This window comes from Crocodylus porosus, unplaced genomic scaffold (assembly GCF_001723895.1).
Source record: "Crocodylus porosus isolate Cpor-Errol unplaced genomic scaffold, CroPor_comp1, whole genome shotgun sequence".
NCBI classification, from domain to species: Eukaryota; Metazoa; Chordata; order Crocodylia; family Crocodylidae; genus Crocodylus; species Crocodylus porosus.
In genome coordinates this window covers 17,155,857-17,175,102 of record NW_017728948.1, presented here as the reverse complement: position 1 = coordinate 17,175,102, position 19,246 = coordinate 17,155,857, and the positions used below count along the sequence as shown (strand labels likewise).

Here is a 19,246-nt window from a genome sequence, read left to right as displayed (position 1 = left end):
GTGCCCCACCAGGCTTGGGCACGCGGCGTTCACGCACCCAGTGGCGCGGGACACCCGCGTTTCTTACCCCTGAGGTGCCAGGTCCCGGGGTGGGCTCTCCCCGTGGCGCTCCTAGCACGCGTGTCCGTGGGCAAATCGAGGGTTTCGAAAAGGGGTTGTAAATGAGGACAGGCTCATCCCATGTAAAACGTCGTGTCTTTTCAAGCTAAAAATAAATGATAAGCTTTGCCAATGTGCTAGGGGCCTAGGGCTGTTATTCTGTTTAAGCTGGAGGCAAAATCATCGTTGGAATGAGGTTAAGAGCAATCAGCAGGGCTGTGAAAGAGGAGCTCCGTGGCCAGGAGCAGCTAATGCAACAGGATTGCCAAACAACGGCCGGCTTGATTAGTGGAGCATCAAGACAGTTGTAAAGAAGAGAAGGTTGTTAACACCTGGGGAATGAAAGGGTTGGAAGGGATCAGGTAGATACATGCTCCCAGGACTGTTTCAGTATTTTACATTAAACAATCATTGCGGCAAGGACTGGAGCAAGTGTCTCAGCCTTTCCAGGCCATATTCGTGTTTGTTCTCTATCACTTAGGTTGACTCAAATCAAGAGTGGTGCCCCCCTTCCCCCCCCATACCTACAGCCTAGTAGTTGGAGCACTCCCTGGCGAGGAGTGTGTGATGCGGGTTGGACGTCTCAGGCAGAGGGAGTGATCAAACCCGGGTTTCCTGCATCCCAAGTTCTCTAGTCACAAAAGTGTTGGACAAAAGGTAGAAGGCCCTGCTTCCTCTGTCATGCTTTGTGCAGAGCCCAGTACTTTCTCCAGTTACTTACCACATCAAGTCCCTTAGGCAAGATGGGTGGAAGAAAACCTCGTTTGTGATTCCTGACCGGGCTTGGATCCAAGATGGGCATGAACTTGGTTAACTGTCATACCGCACCCTTAATTCCACTGTGCGTCCCTTCTAGTGCAGCAAGTGAAACTGCCTCATATCCATACATAAATGTGTCTCTATTTTGCTCTGTGTGTGCAAAGATCCTATTGTGCTAAACCGTGAGGCCAAAGTGCTACAAATGGTCTGTCTGTGTGTGGCATGCAACACATGAGGGAGTGGGCAGGCAGCACAGCAACAGCTAGGGTAGGCAGAAGGCAGAGCAGGGGATCAGATATGGCATATGGGGCAGAAAGCGGATCAGGAGATTGGACGGGGGCATGCGGCAGAAAGCAGAGCAGCAGATTCGGCACAAAAAGGAAATCAGTGAGACTTGGGGAGAGAGCAGGAATATTTTGTGACATACCTGCCAAAAAGGATTGGACCCGCACTGCGTTAAAGTGAGTGTTGGTGAATCTATTCATGTAACGAACCGAGCTGTAGTAAATGCTAGCTGTATGGGTGGGCCTCGAGAGAGGAAATGCATTCTTTTTATCAATTTATTTAGTTGGCTTATGCACAGGTGGCTTTCTCGCTGACTCGATTTCATTCTCAGGTTCAAATTAACCCAGAATTCCCTGATCTTTTGTAAACCCCAATGATCTTTTCAGCATATCTAGGGAAAAGTTTAAAATTGGCAATACAATCCCAAACCAGCTTCACTGCTGCATTTACTATACGTATAAATGGGGTAGTATGCCATGCTCTGTATTGTGAGCTTTGGTGACACTGTCTTCTGGCCTTTACTGTCGTTGAGCAGCAGCAGCTGAAAATAAAGATCTTAATCATGCTGCATCAGGGATGGATGCTGAAATGCCGTATTTCAACATACAGTCATGTTGTTTTGTAACTTAGCTGAGCAATGCTGTGTTATTCAGTGGTAACCTACAATCCCAGCCTATTTCCCAAAAATAAGGTTTGATTTTTTTTTTTTGTTCCTAGCTTACCCTGCTCTTCCTAGTCCGTTTTGTGTACATATGCTTAAGTCTAGAACCATTAAAATCAGCGACAGGTTTCCAGCTGATTTCTGTGGGTGAACAATTGGGCTTTTAGTTCTTAAAGAACCTTTTATGCTTTTACTGGTGTGGCCCCAGTACTTCTAATACAGCCTGCTGGCAGAGGTTCCTGTCTTGTGAAACCCCCCTAGGAAGAATGAATTCCAAAGTCTGTGATGATTTGAGAACATTGCAAGAAGAGGACGATTCGCTCCTTTGCTCAGAATGGTCTCACTTCTGTTTCTGTTGATACCAGTTATAACAGAGCCTCACAATCTTTGATTTACCTGGTAATGCTTCACTGGGTCTTGATTGCAGTTTCCAACGATGTCAATCAATGATATTAAACTTTAACATTTGGTCAGTGTAAGGAACAAATAATTTGTCACTATACTGTTTAATTATAAGCTACCTCTGAAAGGTTTTGTATTGCTACATCTAGTAATCTGTTGGCTCAGCTGGCCAAAGTTACATGTACTCCTTGTGATGTTATAGCTGGTGTAATTATTGGGCTTGCCTGTCGTGAACTTCAGAGAGAGCTAATACTGTAAGTAGTAGCTTTACTGTTGTCGTTCAAGGAGGAAGCAGATGGTAAATTTGTTTTACATGTAGGTCCTGTGTTGCACCAATCACTGTGCTAAAAGAATGGGAGATGCAGGAGAATTCCACTCAGTTTGTCCAACAATTTGCACTCCTGTTATATTTTTAATGTTCCAAGTATTATCTGTTGAATTTCCCAGAGAATTACTTTTGGAATTCGATTTCTTTTTCTCTTTTGAAATTAAAAGAATTTCAAAAAGACATTTTAGTTTGCCTGACTAAACAGTGCTGTGACCAAATTAACCAATAAAAGTTATACAGCAATATGAGAAATGAAAACTTCTCATTCCAAAACTTTTACCAAAACTGGATACTGAAACTTTTTTTCCTGAGCAGGCTAAATCTCAGGAAGAAAAGTCTGCATAAAAATTTAATATTGGGGGAGATGGGAATTCTGTAAGTGAAAAAGGTAAGTCTTTTTTAAACAAAAGCTATCCCTACCCTCTCCAAAGCTTAACATGTTTAAAACACATTTATCTGGCCTGTGCTATATACAGTGCCTATGTGCAATAAGGTATTTGCACAATGCAGGTATCTACTGAGGTCTCTTCCGACCCAAACGTCTACGAATCTATGAAACTGGAAAATGGGAGTCTAACAACAAAGACGTATAGTTAAAATGCTGTATTATCTCATTTTGAAAATCTGTGGGAATCGGTTTGTTAGTTGACTTATTGGTATTTTTCTGTCCAGTTGGTTCAGAATGAAGAAGTTAAATGTATACCTCTCTAAGGTTGAACATTAACAGACGTGAAGTCTTGGAGAAACTCAGTCATCCATATTACCATATAGTGTTTTTTTAATGCGGTATGGTAGAGCCTACATATGAAATTGAGGTCATGACTGAGCTGGTCTGGCTCAATTCTGCAAGGTACTGAGCAGTGAGCTCCGAAATGGCAGTGTACCAAGGGACTTAAATATTTTGCTGGCTAGGGGCTGATGTGCTGATTCTTAAAATCTTGGCTGAATCGATTCTTAAGCAGAACTTAACTGTAAGCACGTGCAAAGTCCCATGGAATAAGTGGCATAGAGGTCAGTAGGATGACTTGCACAGTTCGATACTGGATCGGGACCAGACAGCCCAGTATCACGAGGTCCCTTCCAGCCCTAAACTTTTGTAAGCCTATTAATCACACAGACCCTTAAATCTTAACTGTGAGTTTAACTATCCTAGGGCCTTGTTTATAGTTCCCTGACTGCTGGCAGAAGGTCTAGCAGCAGATAACCACCTGCAGCCATCAGACCACATACATATCCATGTGCTTCTGGTGGCTCTGCATGGCTTCATCACAGCACCTGTGACACCGGAGAATACAGAAGGCCCTGGCTGCTGATGGCACTGTGGTAGGTGACAGAAGGCACAGCAGTGCCTACGTTTGCCTTCAGCTAGTTGCAAAAGCCTTACACCTCTTGGTGCAGGTAATTTAATGGTTCTGCCACCCCAGAGGAGCTTTGATTGTGGACTTGGCTTCTGCAGCAGAACTCTATAATATAGATTAAGCCAAAGCTTTGCAAATTGTATCGGCAAATTGCGGTCTTGATTTTGCAAAATAAGCTGACAAGTAATCCTGTTGAATTCTGTCCCCTTAAATTCAGTGGTAAAACCTGTGCTTCTGTTGAAAATCATGCTTAAGGGCTTTGCTGAATCAGCCCATTACGTTATAGGAAATTAACATTAAGCTACTTTTTGTAGTTACCTTTTGAGTAACCTCTGAAGGGAACCTCTCAGGGATTGTCTGTAGTTGGGGACTAGACAAGTGTGTCCAAAAGTTAATGATCTGTCTGATCAGAGGCATTCATTTTGGTTTGTTAAAATTATATTGCAAGTTCCAACTCTTCCTTAATGAAATTGAAGAGAATGCTCCCCAAAACATACCATGTATTCGGTTCTAAAAAAAGATACACTTTGTGGTTTGCACTGTGCAGTGAAATCTAGTAGATTAGAATCAGAAAAAAATGTCTAATTTTAGTGGCCTAAACAAAAAGGGGGTGAAAAGATTATTTTATATTATACAGTACTAGTAATGCCAAAGGATATTTAACATGGCAGTACCACGTTAAATACATCTCCTCACCACTTTTCCTTCTCTCCCATAATGAGAGCTGTAAAAAAGCACACTTCCTATTCAGCCTTCCTAAGAAGAAAGGCTAAAATATATATTTTTATAACTCACCTGGTCAATTTAGCTGTTAATGAAGTGGCAGAGGAGCTTCTGTTAGGATTTAGATATGAAAGGCTAATTGAAATGACTGTGTGTAAACAGTTTGGTTTGAATCGCATTTAACATGGCAGGGTCCTTGATTTCTGATTGACACTGTCGCCTTTCAGTTGAATATCAAATGTCTTTTATATCAGTCTGGCTTTGGAGGTAACTTTGCCCCCGTGTATGAGAGTGTCTTTTGTGTGTGCACGTGTGCGCATGTGATACAAAGCAACAGACTAAAAAGCTTTTCTCTGTTCTTCTTAGCTCCAGCTATCTGCTGTAAAACTGGCAGAGCTACACAGTGATCTAAAAATACAAGAAAAGGATGAACTAGGCTGGAAAAAACTGAAGGCTGAAGGGCTAGATGAAGATGGAGAAAAAGAAGCCAAACTTAGACGCAACTTACATGGTAAGAAGTAATGTTGTGTAACAACCTGAGTGCCCACGGTTGAACAAGTCAAAATTTTAGTCCAGACACTTGCATTCAGGCACCTGTATTTAAGCATTAAATGGGGGCTGATTTTTCATAGGCAATGAGCACACCCAGCTTGTACTGAGATCAGTGCATCTCATCTCGGTGTGTGCAGAATGAAGTTGATTTTGCCCTTTTAACAAACTGGATGTAACTAGGGAAATGGGTTAGATGCAGGCATTTCTGAGGACAGAAGTCTTTACGCTGATGATAGTGCAACTCTAATGTATGAACAAAGGATGAGAGAACAGAGGTGTGTGTTAAACAGTGCCACTTTCTTTCACATCTTCTGTGCTCCTGGCTTGAGGTAGCTTGTTTTGTGTGCTCTTCCTCTACCCTCACCTGGCATGAGCTAATTCTAGCTCAGTAGTTTTCAGCTGGGGTGCTGCTAAATTCCAACAAAGTATGAAGTGGGTGCCTTGAGGCTGAAAAGGTTGAGAACTACTGCTTGATCTAAAAGCCTGAACTCTTGAGTCAAGCAGGCTCCTCAACCTTTCCATGTGGTCCAGATAGCAGCTGAGAGATGGCTCCACACTGAGCAGATATACAGGAGAAAAGAGGTTCCAGGAAAAGATACAGATTTTTTTTTTAAGATAAGCATGATTAGCTCTTAGGTTTAGGATTTCTTGACCTTTTGTTTCTCCGCACAGTAATTATGGCTAAATATGGAATGAATGGAAAGAAGGATGCTCAAATAGCAGATTCCAACTACATCAAAGATGGCTCAGAAAGTGATGTGCTAGATGATCCAAGACTGGAGAAATTATGGAGTAAAGTGAGTTTAATTTCTCAGTTATGCAATATAGGAAGCAAATCTTCATTCAAATGTGTGTGTTTGCTGAAGCCTGGGGTGACAAAACAGTTGTAATCATGTGGTTGTAATCAGAGTAAGAAAAGTAGCAGGCAGATGATACAAGTTCCTAAACCCTGATACAGAATTACCCTTGAAAGATTCCAGAGTAAATCTCAGCTTGTATAACTGATTTAGGTTTTGCCTGTTTAGTTGTTTAGTAAATGCAAGCAGGCTAATACCTACTCCCCACCACCTAATGGTGAGACATGGTAATAGCTACCTATCATGTGAATTACTCTGGATAACTGTGACCTGATGAAGAATGCATTTCCTTTGAAAGCTTAAATCTATTCCAACCATGCTTTGGTCCAATAAAAGATATCACCCAAAACAAACCTTGCCCTGGATAGCTGGTCATCTTTTCCATTCCTAAGCCTTGCATACTTTACCAAGGTGTACAAAACCAAAGTAGATTTCACTGGGGTGTATGTTCCTCTATCTAGGAGCTGAGCAACCCAGACTCGGACTAAGAGGTTTTAGTACTTCATTGACAGCAATCCTCCTCGAGGATATGGTACAATGCATCTGTTAGAGAGCATATCAGTCAAACTGATGTCAACTGGAGTTTTGCCCTTAATTTCAATGGGGCCAGGATTTCACCCTATATGAATAATTGAGCAACTGCTGTGTAACTTAGTGAGGAAAAGAGATGCATGTCTCATACAATTAGGGTTTTTAACCAACAGCTTCATCTTGTAGTATTTGCAAGTGAAACATTTCAGAGTTTTTACTGAAAACCAGAACGTTTGCTGTGTGATGTAAAATATAGAGAGAAATTTGTCCTGCTTATTTTAGCTTGACAGTGTCCCTGCCAAGGGCTGTACTTTCCCTCTTTGGGGAGAAGTGAAAAACAACCATTTAGAAACATTTCTTAACAGCAATTACCTGGTTATTATGTGCAAATATCAGTTTTAGGCAGTGGGAGGGAAAGCATCACAGCAAGCAGCACCATCTCCAGAATACTGGGGCAGCACTCCAGCTGCCAATCCTATGCCTCTAATTGCTAATAAGTACAGTGAGCAGTTGGCTGCAGAGCAAGTCCAGGATATGCACTGCTGTATTCCACCAATAGAATGAGAGTTCTCCAATAAAGCTTATCTTTGTGTCCGGTTAAATTTCAAGTATAGATAGACCCCTAACTTGAGTATACAGTTTGTGTCTCTTATGCTTCTACCTGACAGCTTCCTACCATATATGCATGGCCAGAATTCTTTTTCCTTCTATCTCCAGTTATTTGGTAAGTGAGAATGTAACCCCATTAAACTCAATTAGAAAGCTGCCTTGAATTCAGTGAGGCCATAGTTTGACCCCATCCTACCTGATAACAAGAAAAGATGTGCCTCATGGGATTCTAAAAAGAGACTTACCCTAAATGCTTAAAAATATATTTTTGGCAACTGAATTTATTGTACGCTGAGCCTGGGAAATGGAAGAGGTTTCTAACTGCTATCTCATTTGTATTTCTCATAGGCTAAGACCTCTGGGAAGTTCTCTGAGGATGAACTGGATAAGCTGTGGCGAGAATTTAAGCATCACAAAGAAAAGATTCATGACTATAATCTCTTGCTAGAGACTGTGAGCAGAACAGAAGGTGTCTAAATGTTTGCCTTATGTTTCCAAATCACTGCAGCCCTCTATCTGCCAGTTGCCTCAGTTGTTTCTAATGATCTTTAAAATCCATAAGACTGATGCCTGTATTAATAGTAGGACTCTTTGCAGCTGCTGACATTCATAGATACCTGCAGGGTATCATTCTGTGTCTTCTTCTAGTAACCTTTCCAGCTAATTGAACAGTTGGTTTCTCTGTTGCAGACTGTCATGAGCATTATAGCGAGCAAGGAGAATACTGGGTCACAGTGGCTTTTTTGGCAAACATTGAGTTCTGGGCCACTCTTCTAACCCTTAGGCCTTGGAAGTGGGACTGATTCAGTAGAATAGACTATATATCCTCTCAGACACTGGGTTGACAGGTTCTTGGGTTTCAGCTGGCAAGAAAAGATGGTCTTAAAGCAATAAGAGGATCAATTCATCCTGCTGCTTCATCCCAGCTAAGTGGGGCTGAGGCAAGTGGCACCGTTGTCACTTTCCACTAAGGCTGCTAGAGGTCACTTCAGCACCTGTCTATTTGTGTTACCCAAGGCCCACCCAACTAACTAGTAGCCTCTACAGTGTGGGGCCAATGAATGACTAATACAGCTAATTCCTTGAATCAACTAAAGCAAAAACAGGATAGGCCTATTTGGCATCTGAAGCTCTGGGCCTAGCCCACTAAGGACAATGTGGCTGCCACTTCTGGGCAGTGGTAGGAACCTCAGTTACCAGCTGATTTTTGTGGGACAAATAATGGAAAAACAGGGCATGCTTGTGGGGTTATAGGGACAAAATAAGTGCACCGTGGGGGGACACCAAGCAGAGCACCCCAGGCAGCACCCAAGGAGCCAATGTTCTGCCTGGAAATGTGCTTGGACAAGTGAGAGGAAAGCGGCCCTGCAGTCTCCGGGCACCTTCCCGACCAGAGTCTTCTTCCTGGTCAAGTACAGAGCCCAATTGGCCAGGAGGAGGTTGACCAGGAGGTCACAGGACTTGGTGGGGCTGTGGATGGGATGACCAAAAACAAAAGGGTGAAATTCAACCAGAACCTCAAGAGGAGGTTCTGGAGGTGGAGGTGGAGAGGCTACAGCCTGGTGCACTTGAGGGTCATGTGTGCCAGAGTCTCCCTCTGCCTGCAGAAGGGGCAGGATGTCCATGAAGGTTGCCACATACACATCCATGGCAGCGGCTCCATGGAGGAGCTGCCAGCTGAGGTCCCCAGTAGCTCATGGGATGAGGGTGGAGTACACACTCAGCCACTGGGGTGCCCCAGCCATGCAGTCGCTGAGCAGGTCACACTACTTGGTCACTTCAGCATCTGACACAGGTCAGAGCAGCCCCAGGTGGTTCCTTAACTTGAGCCTTACTCTTAACTGCCCCTTCAGGCCACCCCAGCAGCATGGCATAGAACGGTTCTGCTCAGAAGGTCAAAAGAGGAACATAGAAGTGTTCCCCTGGAATATAATACTTCCGGTGTGCTGAGATTTTTCCTACAAAAAGGGATAATATTATTCTGGATCTTATTACAGTTTTTGCTTTAAGATATGATGTATTTTTGCACTAAATCACTGGCATTAATAACATCAATTTAAAAAAGAAAAAAGTGCTTCTTAATGTATAGTACTGATGCTTATTTACTATGCAGTTAATCACTGAGAAGGGCTTACCACTTATTACCTGCGTTCAAGTTGTTGGGGTTTGCTGGGGTTTCTGACTTCTCAGGATCTGGCCCATCATTAATTATCGTGTGTCTTTCTGAAATAGAAATCCACAAAAACGTAATCAACCCCTCTGAAGAGAATGTGGTGAAAGAAGAGCTGTTGCACAGCAAGCACAGAGAACTCAAAGACAAACTACGGAGTATCAATCAAGGGTTTGAGCGTTTACGCAAAGTCAGCCACCAGGGGTACGACACAACCAGTGGTATGGGTCACTCTGTTTGCCCTTTTATTTAGGATCAATCTTATAGAAATTCATTTAGCCAGATCCGGCCAAATGAGTGCTCTACAAGGTTATGACGAACAGTTTTGGGACACTGAGGGACACTGCCAGCCAACTCTATTCAGGTGCCAGCCTTAGGGCCCAAATACCCTATTTCTTCTCTACCCAGGTTCCACAGTAAAGATAGGTAGCCATTCTCTTCAATTTTCTGCTAGCTTGTACCAGGGAAGAGAAGGGCAAGCTGAGAATGAGCCAAACCGCCTGGACCATGGCTGCACAGAGCCTCTAGGTATAGACTCCCTTTTGGCTGCTTATAACCTCTCTGCACTATAGAAACTGTAGGGCCAGAGGTACTGGGGACTGCTGTCCCTGCAAACTGTGGAGTCACGGACAGGGAAGTGGGACTCTGATTCTGACCAGAGCATGTAGCCCTTACTGCCATGTATACCAAATACTTGGTCCGTGTTTCATGCTGCCAGCATTGGCATTATCCAAACAGCTAGAGTCTCACAAATCTTCAGAGTTGCTACTATGAAATACAGGTGGATTCCAGCCCTGCCTCAGCCTCAGATACTGATCCCCGTGAGGGAACTAATGCAAGAAGCAGGATTAATGATCCCATGGAGGGAATATTTCCCTCTTTCAACCAGGATTTCATCTGTACGCAAAGATGCAAAAGAGTTGATTAGGTCTCTTTGCATTTAAAAGTCCAACATGTACAGTATTACATATTTAAATAAAAAATCCCAACACCAAAGTAGATGTAGGCCATATATAGATGTTCAGATTCTTCTGGGAGAGTTATTCCCCCAGGAAAAAAAAACCCGCAAGCGTACAGATGTCCAGGAGTTTTCTCCCAAAATTAAAATGGCTGCTCCGGGAGAAAAATAACCTGGGAGCAGCCATAGTTAAATCAGTCCCAGGATAGTTTCTTCTGAGAGAGCAGATATCTGTATGTTCTCTTCTCAGAGAAGTTACAGCACAGTCCTCCAGCATCCCAAGGTGCTTTGTTGCCACTACCCAGGAAACAGTGTGTCACTTGGAGTTGACTGCTACTACAGCAGAGCAGGCAGCAGAATATGCCTCCTTCAGAATCCCTGCATTGTGCTGCAGGGAGACATAGGCTGACTCAGAGCAGTCTGGATCAGCCAGTCAGAGTTGCCTTCTGCACTGCTGCCATCTGTCTCCACCCAGACTGAAGGTGCCTGCAGAACATGCTGAGATGTGTGCACAGGGGCCCCCTGGCTACACAGTGTCAGCACTCCAACCTTCCTGGTCTTCAGGGACTCAGTGTTCAAATGTCTATTCATGCACTTCCAGTTGAGTTTTTTTTATCAGGAGAGCAAACATGAGAAAATTGTCATTTGAATGTGCGTAGGCAGCCCTGTAATGCAATACTACTTCAGGTGTGCACTTCTCATGGAGACAGTATTCACATACAGTGTTATTTTCTGCTTAGAAATAAAAAGGATTGTGGTATGTGTCTCTTTAGAATTTGAAGAACCCAGGGTGATAGACTTATGGGACATGGCCAAATCTGCCAACTTCACTGAGAAAGAGCTTGAATCCTTTCGGGTAAGGTAACATTTAATGGTTTTACTTTTACATTGGAGGGAGAACCTTCTCCCTGTGTCTGTTATGCTCCAGATATAACAGCAGCAGACAAATTATTATGTGATCACCCCAAACAAGACAAACGTGAGTCTTGGTCCTACATACGTACACGTAGCCACGTAGTGATGGCTTCAGTAATCAAATTGCATCATTGTCTTCAGTGAAACTACTCCCATGAGTAAAGTTTACTTATATACTTAACTGTGCATAAGACTGGAATCTCACTGCAAGTGGATCCCCCATTTTTGGCTTTCTAATATCCAATTGTAGTTAATGCTTCAGGAAATTATAAAAACTGGGGTTTTATTTTCCCCTTGTGGAAAGGCTGAGCTTTGCCAGTTTCACACCAAAGAACAGTATACATGCATAGAGACCCTCTTAATCTGAATGTAGAGATTACTGTGGTGATCATGTTTGCCACCACTGGCTTCCAAAGCAATGACATTTTGAATTCGTGCTCTTGCTGTTGCACATGCTATGTTCCCTCACATTCTCATTCTCTATCTGCATCTAGAGAGAGTTCATATTTCATCTCCTTGAAAGGGTGTTAGGATGGGGTTAGGTTAAAGTTCATGGGTAGGCTCTGAACTACATAATGTTATATATACTTTGTGAGCAGGCTCTGAACTATAGAGAACTATATAAAATTTATAGTTGCTTCAAAAGCCTGCTCATGAATGTTAACCTGTGTTCTGGTAGCAACCCCTTGGAACATATGAAAGTACTGGACCCACTTCACATGTAGGTAACCTCTCCTCTGTGAAGTCTGGCAGAGCCCAGGATAGATTTCAGATCTCCAGAGTCCCACTTGAACTCACAGGACTGCCCTTCCTTTCCTTAGTCGCATGAAACCGTATTTCCTCTCAATTAAACAGGTTTCAATGACATTGATTTCAGCATGCTTACTTCTAATGTAGCATCTCTTCCAAAGCCCTCTGAAGTCAGTGAAAAGGTTACCGTTGGCTGTGGTGGCCTTGAATTGGGCCTATACAACAGCATGAAGGGTAAATCAGGCTCAAATCTTTTCTCTAAAATAAGGCAAACTTCAGTTTTCCCCTGAGAGCATCTAAAAATAATCACTTTGACCCTTAAATATCCCCCTGAATATATTCAGGCAGAGATCTCCTATTAGGCAAACAGCACATACCTGTGTAAAGCTTTCTTGCTATGCATGTCAGCAGCACAGTGAATCCTGGGATATTTTAGACTTGTAAATTAGGAACGGAAAGCTAAAGGATCAGACTTGCTGAAGTTCCTTTTAAGCTGTGTTTGAATACTCAGCAGCTAAAACTGTCTCTCTTTCTTAATGCCTGTAATGCAAAACCTACATAGGTTTCATAATGAAAAGTCTGAAAGATGCTCTGTTGGCACATCATCTGAGGAAAGCAGCTTGAATGGTTCATCAACTCAAAGCTAAAATACCATGTGGCATCATGCAGTAAAACCCAAAGCTAAAATATTGTGTGGTGTGTAATGTATAAAACAGGCTAGGATGTTCTGACAGGCTAATCATCTTCCTTTGCAATAGTAATGTTGAGAGAGGCAAGATCTCTACTTTCAAAGCTGAATAAGATCCATTAGGATGGCAGATGCTTTTACTGGTTTGTTTCTTGATCATCACCCTTGAGAACTCCTTCAGCCTGAAACCTAATGAAACCAGTGACAGATACTGAGTGGTCTGTGAAATGATTGGGTCTCCATCCAGTTCTTCATGTGTTAAATCCCAGAGAATTATTGCTATCATTAGCACAACAGTAGGGATGACCCTGAACAGTGCTGTCACATGGGCCACATTATTTAGGGGTATTTTAAATTTAAGGCTGTGCTTTTGTATTTGTATTTGTTTTGTTTTGTTTCAGGGTTTTGTTTTTTTCTTTAATTGCTTAGTTCTAGTCTACATCCATCACAGTTAGGACAAGTCAAGAAGGCAAATCATGACCTGTCTGATCACAAAGAAAAGCTAATTCTAGGAGTTAAGAGCTCGAGTCTGAAAAATTGTACCCAATTTGTAGTATTTATTTATAGGCTTCTCAACAGCACTCATTGCTGTCCTGCCATAGTACCTTACAGGCAGTAATAGCTTCCTCTTGAAGTTTGTGCAGTAGATCGATGTTTGGGTGCCTTCCTCCAAAGCTGACCTTCTAGGTGGTTGTGATGCTCCATTGCCCCAGCATTCTTAAGAGGCAGACAACTGGAAAGATTTTCAGTGTCTCATTCATTAAAGCAGCATTAGGAGTGTGCTGCAGAGGGGAGAGAGAGAAAGAGAATGCCATGTAACTGAACTCTGTATTCATTATTCTAGGAGGAGCTGAAACACTTTGAAGCAAAAGTTGAAAAACATCAGCACTACCAGAAACAGCTAGAGATTTCCCATCAGAAACTAAAGCACATAGAGGGAATGGGAGATAAAGATCATCTGAACAGAAACAGAGAGAAATATACCATGCTAGAAGAAAAGACTAAAGAATTGGGATACAAGGTCTGTATAAATAAGCTGTGTGTTTATCCATCTCCATTGTAGGTTTAACCTTGGCATAGAAGGAATTTGGATTTCCCATCAGATATCATCTCTGATGTTGATTTATTCATTCATATTTATTATTTATGTTGCAGTAGCAAACTGATGGCACTGGTGAGAGATGGCCCCAGTCCAGTAAAAAGTACATGCTGAGTTGGTGGGAAGTGGAGATGGTTTTGTCCCTGTTTAACAGAGGCACATAGGGAAGGGACTTGGGTAGAATTTAGGCACCTAAGTCCTAAAAAGCCCTGCTCAGCTAACCCTGAAGATGACCAAATCCCAAAGACACCTCACATTTTGACATCAAATTGCATTGGGCACCTAAAGTGCTGCCTTTATGCATGTCCAGAACTGCATAAGTCTTTACAGGTTGAAATAGCCTATTTCAGGTACATGCCTAAACCTAATCGGGTTCATAAACTAGGTGTCTCTCTACGTCTCACCTTTGAGAGGCCTTATCTAGTGGGCATTTTCAGAGCAAATCTACTGGTTTGGCCTTGTTACAAAACACAGAGCCAGTCGCTGCTTTCTTTTAAAGTGGTAGCCGTAATGCTAGTGGCAGTGCTGACATCTTTTACTCTAGAGCCTGCGGTGAAAGTACTCCCCAGGCTTCATGTGTCCTCCTCTAAATTAAGTAATTCAAACCCATATCCTCCACCTTCATGGAGGGTGCCCTAATTATCCCCAAGCTGTTCTGAGTTGGGACAGCCCTTCCCATTTCCGTTGGAATATTTCCATTTTGCATATAACATTTCAAAATAGCAATAATTCAGTAAACCAAACACAGAGCACAGAAAGGAGCCTGACACTCCAGCCTAGTTAGTCAGGTGCTCAGCAGCTGCTTGGTTGCTTACATATTTTTATATTAAGAAGTGATTAGAAAAAATGTATAGTGTGAGGAGTAAGATTTTATAGCTTTTGAGCACTGGTGGCAAAATAGAATATGCAGCATCAGTTGTTTGACATTTCTTCTTCACTGAATAAAATACATATATATATATTTACTCCCTAAGGTTAAGAAGCACCTACAAGACTTATCCGGTAGAATTTCTAAAGGTCTGCAACACAATGAACTTTGAGTATCCCTTCCACGTTATATTGTACATTCCACATAATGTACTAACTTCTGGTACATTGTTCTTCATGGAAAGGATGGATCAAGATGACCTTCTGAAATATCCACAGAAGCAGATAAAGAGTAAGGATTCACCAGGGTTGTTTTTTGTAAGGAACCTTTTTTCAGTCATTTTAGTCATTGATCTGGTATCTTTGTGATTAGTCAAATGAAACCACCCTGTTAGAAATGCATATTTAGTTTTGTGCATCTTTGATGATCGTGTAAATATTGTTCTAAATCCAATGTCAGTCTTTGAAATAAGCAGTTGTTAACATGTATAAGATGTTGGGTATTTTTTCTATCAGGGAAACTATTTTTGTATCATTAAGTCCATCCCAATCAATGAAAACCACAACAAATCAGTGAACTAGTCCTGGGTTTAAAACATGAGTTTGTCTCTCATGCTGCACAGACTAAAGGTGGAGCTAGAAAAATCTGTGTTTACAGACCAACCCCCTGCCCACTAAAGTTCAGTGGGCATTAAATCAGGTCTTTGCTGCACATAATCATATATTGAGGAAGTTAAAGAACAGGTTTTGGGGTCACTTCCCCCCACATAGTTCCAGACTAACACCCTTCAAAAACTACTGAGAATTTGTACAATCCTCACATTCACCTTTGTTACCTTTCGTTACACTTAATCATTAAACAAAACCAAATGACTTTTATGAGTGGTGTTTTTCCCTCCTCTCCTTTGCCTAAAAATACTTCCAACTCTCCTGCTGCATCATTCTGCTCTGTGCTAGAAGCTGGTGTTGGTCTTGAGCATGCAGTTCATAATGTTTATGGCACTGGTTGCTTTTGCATACAAGAATGTGTTTTTAATTTTGATTTCTTGCCTTCCCTCCCCATCACACATTACTGTCCAAATTAATGGACTACGCAGCTCATGGAAACAAAAGTGAAATCTAGTTTTGCCTTCAAATTTGCATCTCAGATGGAAGTTGTCTGCATCTCTCATGAAGTGAGATGAAATAAGATAAAAGATGGGAGCATGGGGATATAAATATACCAAATGTACTTCGATATAAGACAACCCCCATAATAACTAGCTTGTATATATGGAAAATTTATCAATTTATTATAATTTTTCAGGTACAGAATCTAATTATTGTCCCCCTTCCACTGCTACAACAAGGAAAAGAAATCTGGGGCATCAGGTAGCCTCTTGCTGTGTCCCCCCACTCCCTAACTTTTTTTTCTGCATCCCCTTTTGTGAAAACATGGAAGGGAGAGGCAAATTTGAAAAAACCTTGAAATAAACATAGCTGTAGTAATTTGCATTTGGACAGTTCATCCAAAATTGATGCAATTTATCGTTTTGAAACTGCTGCAAGTTTTAGCACAGTACTCCATACACATACTTTTAAGCAGCACTTTTGAACCTACTTATATGCAATATAAACTATGCACAATATTAGTCCAAAGCCAAAGGCTGATGATTTACCATATGGTGCATTGGACTGGGCCCTACCAGGGTCAAGCCACAGCTCAGCACTTCTCAGTATATGTGTGCATATTCCACACACCCCCGACAAAGGGTTCATGTGCTAATTAGCCCCCAACTCATGACTGGTACCGGGTGTTTTTGTCACAACCCATGGGATCCTACAGGATGAAGGGTGGGGCCACACTAATATGCAACAGGCTGAAAGAGTGGGCAAAGAGGAATTCTGGGTGAGCTATTTGGGGCCATGTTTGAAGACATTTCCCATACATTTAAGGCTGGTGAAGAAGCAAGAATCATTGGAAATGTGAACAAAGATACAGCTCAGCGGTAGGAGTGAAGAAGCCAAAATGGTAGTCAGTGTAGTAGCTACCTTGACTTAAAAAAAGTCAGTGCTGAAAGGCACTGCGCACAATGGACACTACCATGTATTTTATTCAGGTAGGCTGCACAAGCATATTCTTGTGGTAGGAGCCCATCAGGCTCCTTGTGTTTTAAGGTAATGATAAGTGGTCCTTGCATTTAATCAACTTTAGAGTTGATTTCCACTTCTAAGCACATGCTGCTTTTGGTAGCAGTGTAATGATAGAAAATGTGTTTAATAAGATTTCTTTGTATGTGAATGTAAGATGAGGGGCTTTTTTTCCCCATGCTGATAGGGAGAGGAAAAACTTTGTCTTATATTTGAGTAAATAGGGTAGGTGTAGATATATCTACTTTGATTAGTGTACGGGCATGTCTACACGCAACGTGTTAATGTACATTAACCTAACTTAATGCACATTACGGGCACACATCTACACGTGCACGCCCTTAATGCACATTAAAAATGGCAAAATTAGGCTAATCAAGCCTAAATATGATGCCTGCGAATGCAGGGTTTTTTTGTGCTGAATGCTGGTTAGTCTCAACTGCATTTCTGGTACAGATGAAACAGCTAGGTATCCAGTATTTTCTCCAGGTTATGATTGGGTAATTTGGTTTTTGCTGAAATAAGGTTTGGGCTGCCACCTGATGGTTAAAGAACATTACTAGTCTCGGTTTTAGAAACTTTCAGCCTCATATCCCTCAAGTAGTGAATACAGAAGTATATTTTCAGTCTGTGGCTGGCAGCTTTATTCTTATCTGCTGACACACTGGCAGCAAATTTCACCCAGTGACTGGTGCAGTTGGGCCAAATGTAGGCAAATATTTTTCTGAGATTGTTTAGGCAGGATGATCCATCCTTTTAGCTAGACTAGATGGTGTTTTGAGGTTCCTTATAGCTCCCTCTCCCTTCCGCACCCCCAATCAGCAATCCTGACACTAAAGGAGCAGCTTGTCTAGACTTTGCTATTAATGACTTGTGGCCTTTGCTAAATTGAAGGGATTGATATCCTGATACCCTGTTAAGATTTTTGCAGAAGGCATGGCAGGATGGCACCTTGTGAACCTCTTGCTTCACCAGGTACTGTCTTTGCTTGAATCAACCTGGCCTTTGAACATCATCAAACAGGCTTGTAGTAATCTCTCTAACTGACGTAGCTTCCTACCAAGATCATAGGTACCTGACACCTGCTGAAACTGTAATCCATTTGAAATCAAGTCCCACTACTGGGACGCTGGTTGATAAGTTTTTTGCATCCTTGACAGCTGGCTGTGGTGTGTCATCCCAGAGCCACACAGTATCTATTTTAAACAGTCCATGAAGAGCCTACTTATGTCAGATATGCAAGGGAACTATCATGCAATCACCGTTGCTGCCCTTTTGCCTTGCATCCTGTATGCTAAGTGTATCCCTAACATGACTTCTTTTCCATTGGATAAGGCACATGGTAGTTTTCTGTCGCTAGAATGTTTTTTAGCAACAGCAACTATACATTCTTACCAAGAGACTGCAAATTGGCTAGAGGCAATGTCAGAGTCTAATACTCTGCCCTCTGAGCCAACTTGGACTTAACAATACCAATCAAACACAAGCAGGTCTTGACTCCTAACACAGAAATGTTATAGATTCTCTCCTTCGCTGCATTTTTTTGGTTCCACTCCTTTGTTGATTTATTGTACGCACTGGATCAAATGCTTCTTGCTGGGGGGTTGGGGTTAGGGAGAGGGGAAAAACTCAGCAGACAAGCTAGTTACTGAGTCAGTGTACAAGCACAGATTGCTAAATGTGTGCACAACGTAAGGATCGAACTACTTGCCCTACCAGAAGAAGAGGGGAAGCTTGAAGAAGGTGGCACATATTCCACGTAACACTCTGAGGGTGCGTCCACATATGCAAGTACATCGCTTGCAGCAGCTCAAATGGAAGCGATGCAAATTTGAGCCGGGGCTTTTTGCCTCAGTGCATGTGCTCAGACATGCACTTTGTTGTGGAGCAAATTGTGCCATGAGGGGCAAAATAACCCCCATATCCTCCCGGATATTCAGCCAGGGGGAGCTAGAGCCAGGAGCCAGCACCTGCCCTGGCCCCAGCAGTAGAAGAAGCGACCCTGGCAAGTAGCTCAGGGCTACTCGCTCTCAGGAGCTTCTTGGGCCTGGCCAGTTGGTACCTGTGGACACTACCCCTTGTGCCAGCTGGACTGCTGAAGCATCCCTGAGAGTTCCCTACACCCTCTACCCACTGCAGCCGTCTGGCAGTATGGACTGCTGCCTGGCTGTGACCTGCTGCATACCTGCCAGATTCGGATAAGGACTGCAGAGCCAGTAGAGGCATCTGCCCTTCTGGGCCAGCTGCCAGTGGACTGCGGTTACAGGGTTCGCCTTTGTGCAGCACTACTGCTTCTTGTGCCCCCTGCCTGGCCATCTGAGCAGCCATCACCCAGAAGATGTTGCAGGTGTGGTGTCCTGCTTTGAACTGACATGCCAGAGCATCTCTATGGTTAGCCCCTCACCACGGTGCTGAAACATGCAGCCGGCCAGGCCACATGTTTCAGCACCAGGGCTCCAGTGCAAGGGGTTGGGGGACCCCTGCCGGCCCCGCCCATTCTCCCAG

The 19,246-nt window shown here is 42.8% G+C and overlaps 1 protein-coding gene and 1 long non-coding RNA gene across 3 annotated transcripts in view; one reads left to right on the top strand and one right to left on the bottom strand.

The window, feature by feature from the left end:
• Positions 1-2,368: 2,368 nt before the first annotated feature.
• LRPAP1 (LDL receptor related protein associated protein 1) lies at positions 2,369-15,481 on the top strand. 2 transcript variants are annotated; one of them, XM_019553081.1, is made up of 9 exons: positions 2,369-2,460; positions 4,982-5,126; positions 5,840-5,964; positions 7,513-7,633; positions 9,397-9,555; positions 9,743-9,862; positions 11,066-11,148; positions 13,490-13,666; positions 14,719-15,481. In XM_019553081.1, exons 3-9 carry the CDS (start codon positions 5,845-5,847, stop codon positions 14,782-14,784), a joined length of 846 nt encoding a protein of 281 aa, XP_019408626.1. In that variant the 5' UTR covers positions 2,369-2,460; positions 4,982-5,126; positions 5,840-5,844; the 3' UTR covers positions 14,785-15,481. The 2 variants fall into 2 exon arrangements, with proteins under 2 accessions (XP_019408626.1, XP_019408627.1); XM_019553082.1 differs by lacking the exon at positions 9,743-9,862 and having other exon boundaries at positions 2,376-2,460.
• LOC109322160 overlaps positions 15,078-19,246 on the bottom strand; it is a 15,592-nt gene continuing 11,423 nt past the window's right edge. Inside the window, exons 2-3 of the long non-coding RNA XR_002104327.1 lie at positions 18,137-18,143; positions 15,078-15,656 (exon numbers count right to left, since the gene is read on the bottom strand). This is a non-coding gene — a long non-coding RNA (uncharacterized LOC109322160). The remainder of the gene's footprint in view (positions 15,657-18,136; positions 18,144-19,246) is intronic.

What these genes read in the sequence shown, in the direction of transcription:
- LRPAP1 (XM_019553081.1), top strand. Translation starts at nt 5,845, where the DNA reads ATGGCTAAATATGGAATGAATGGAAAGAAGGATGCTCAAATAGCAGAT. An exon ending in TGGAGAAATTATGGAGTAAA is followed by an intron (nt 5,965 to 7,512) that starts GTGAGTTTAATT and finishes TATTTCTCATAG; the next exon opens with GCTAAGACCTCTGGGAAGTT. An exon ending in TGGCTGCACAGAGCCTCTAG is followed by an intron (nt 9,863 to 11,065) that starts GTATAGACTCCC and finishes GTGTCTCTTTAG; the next exon opens with AATTTGAAGAACCCAGGGTG.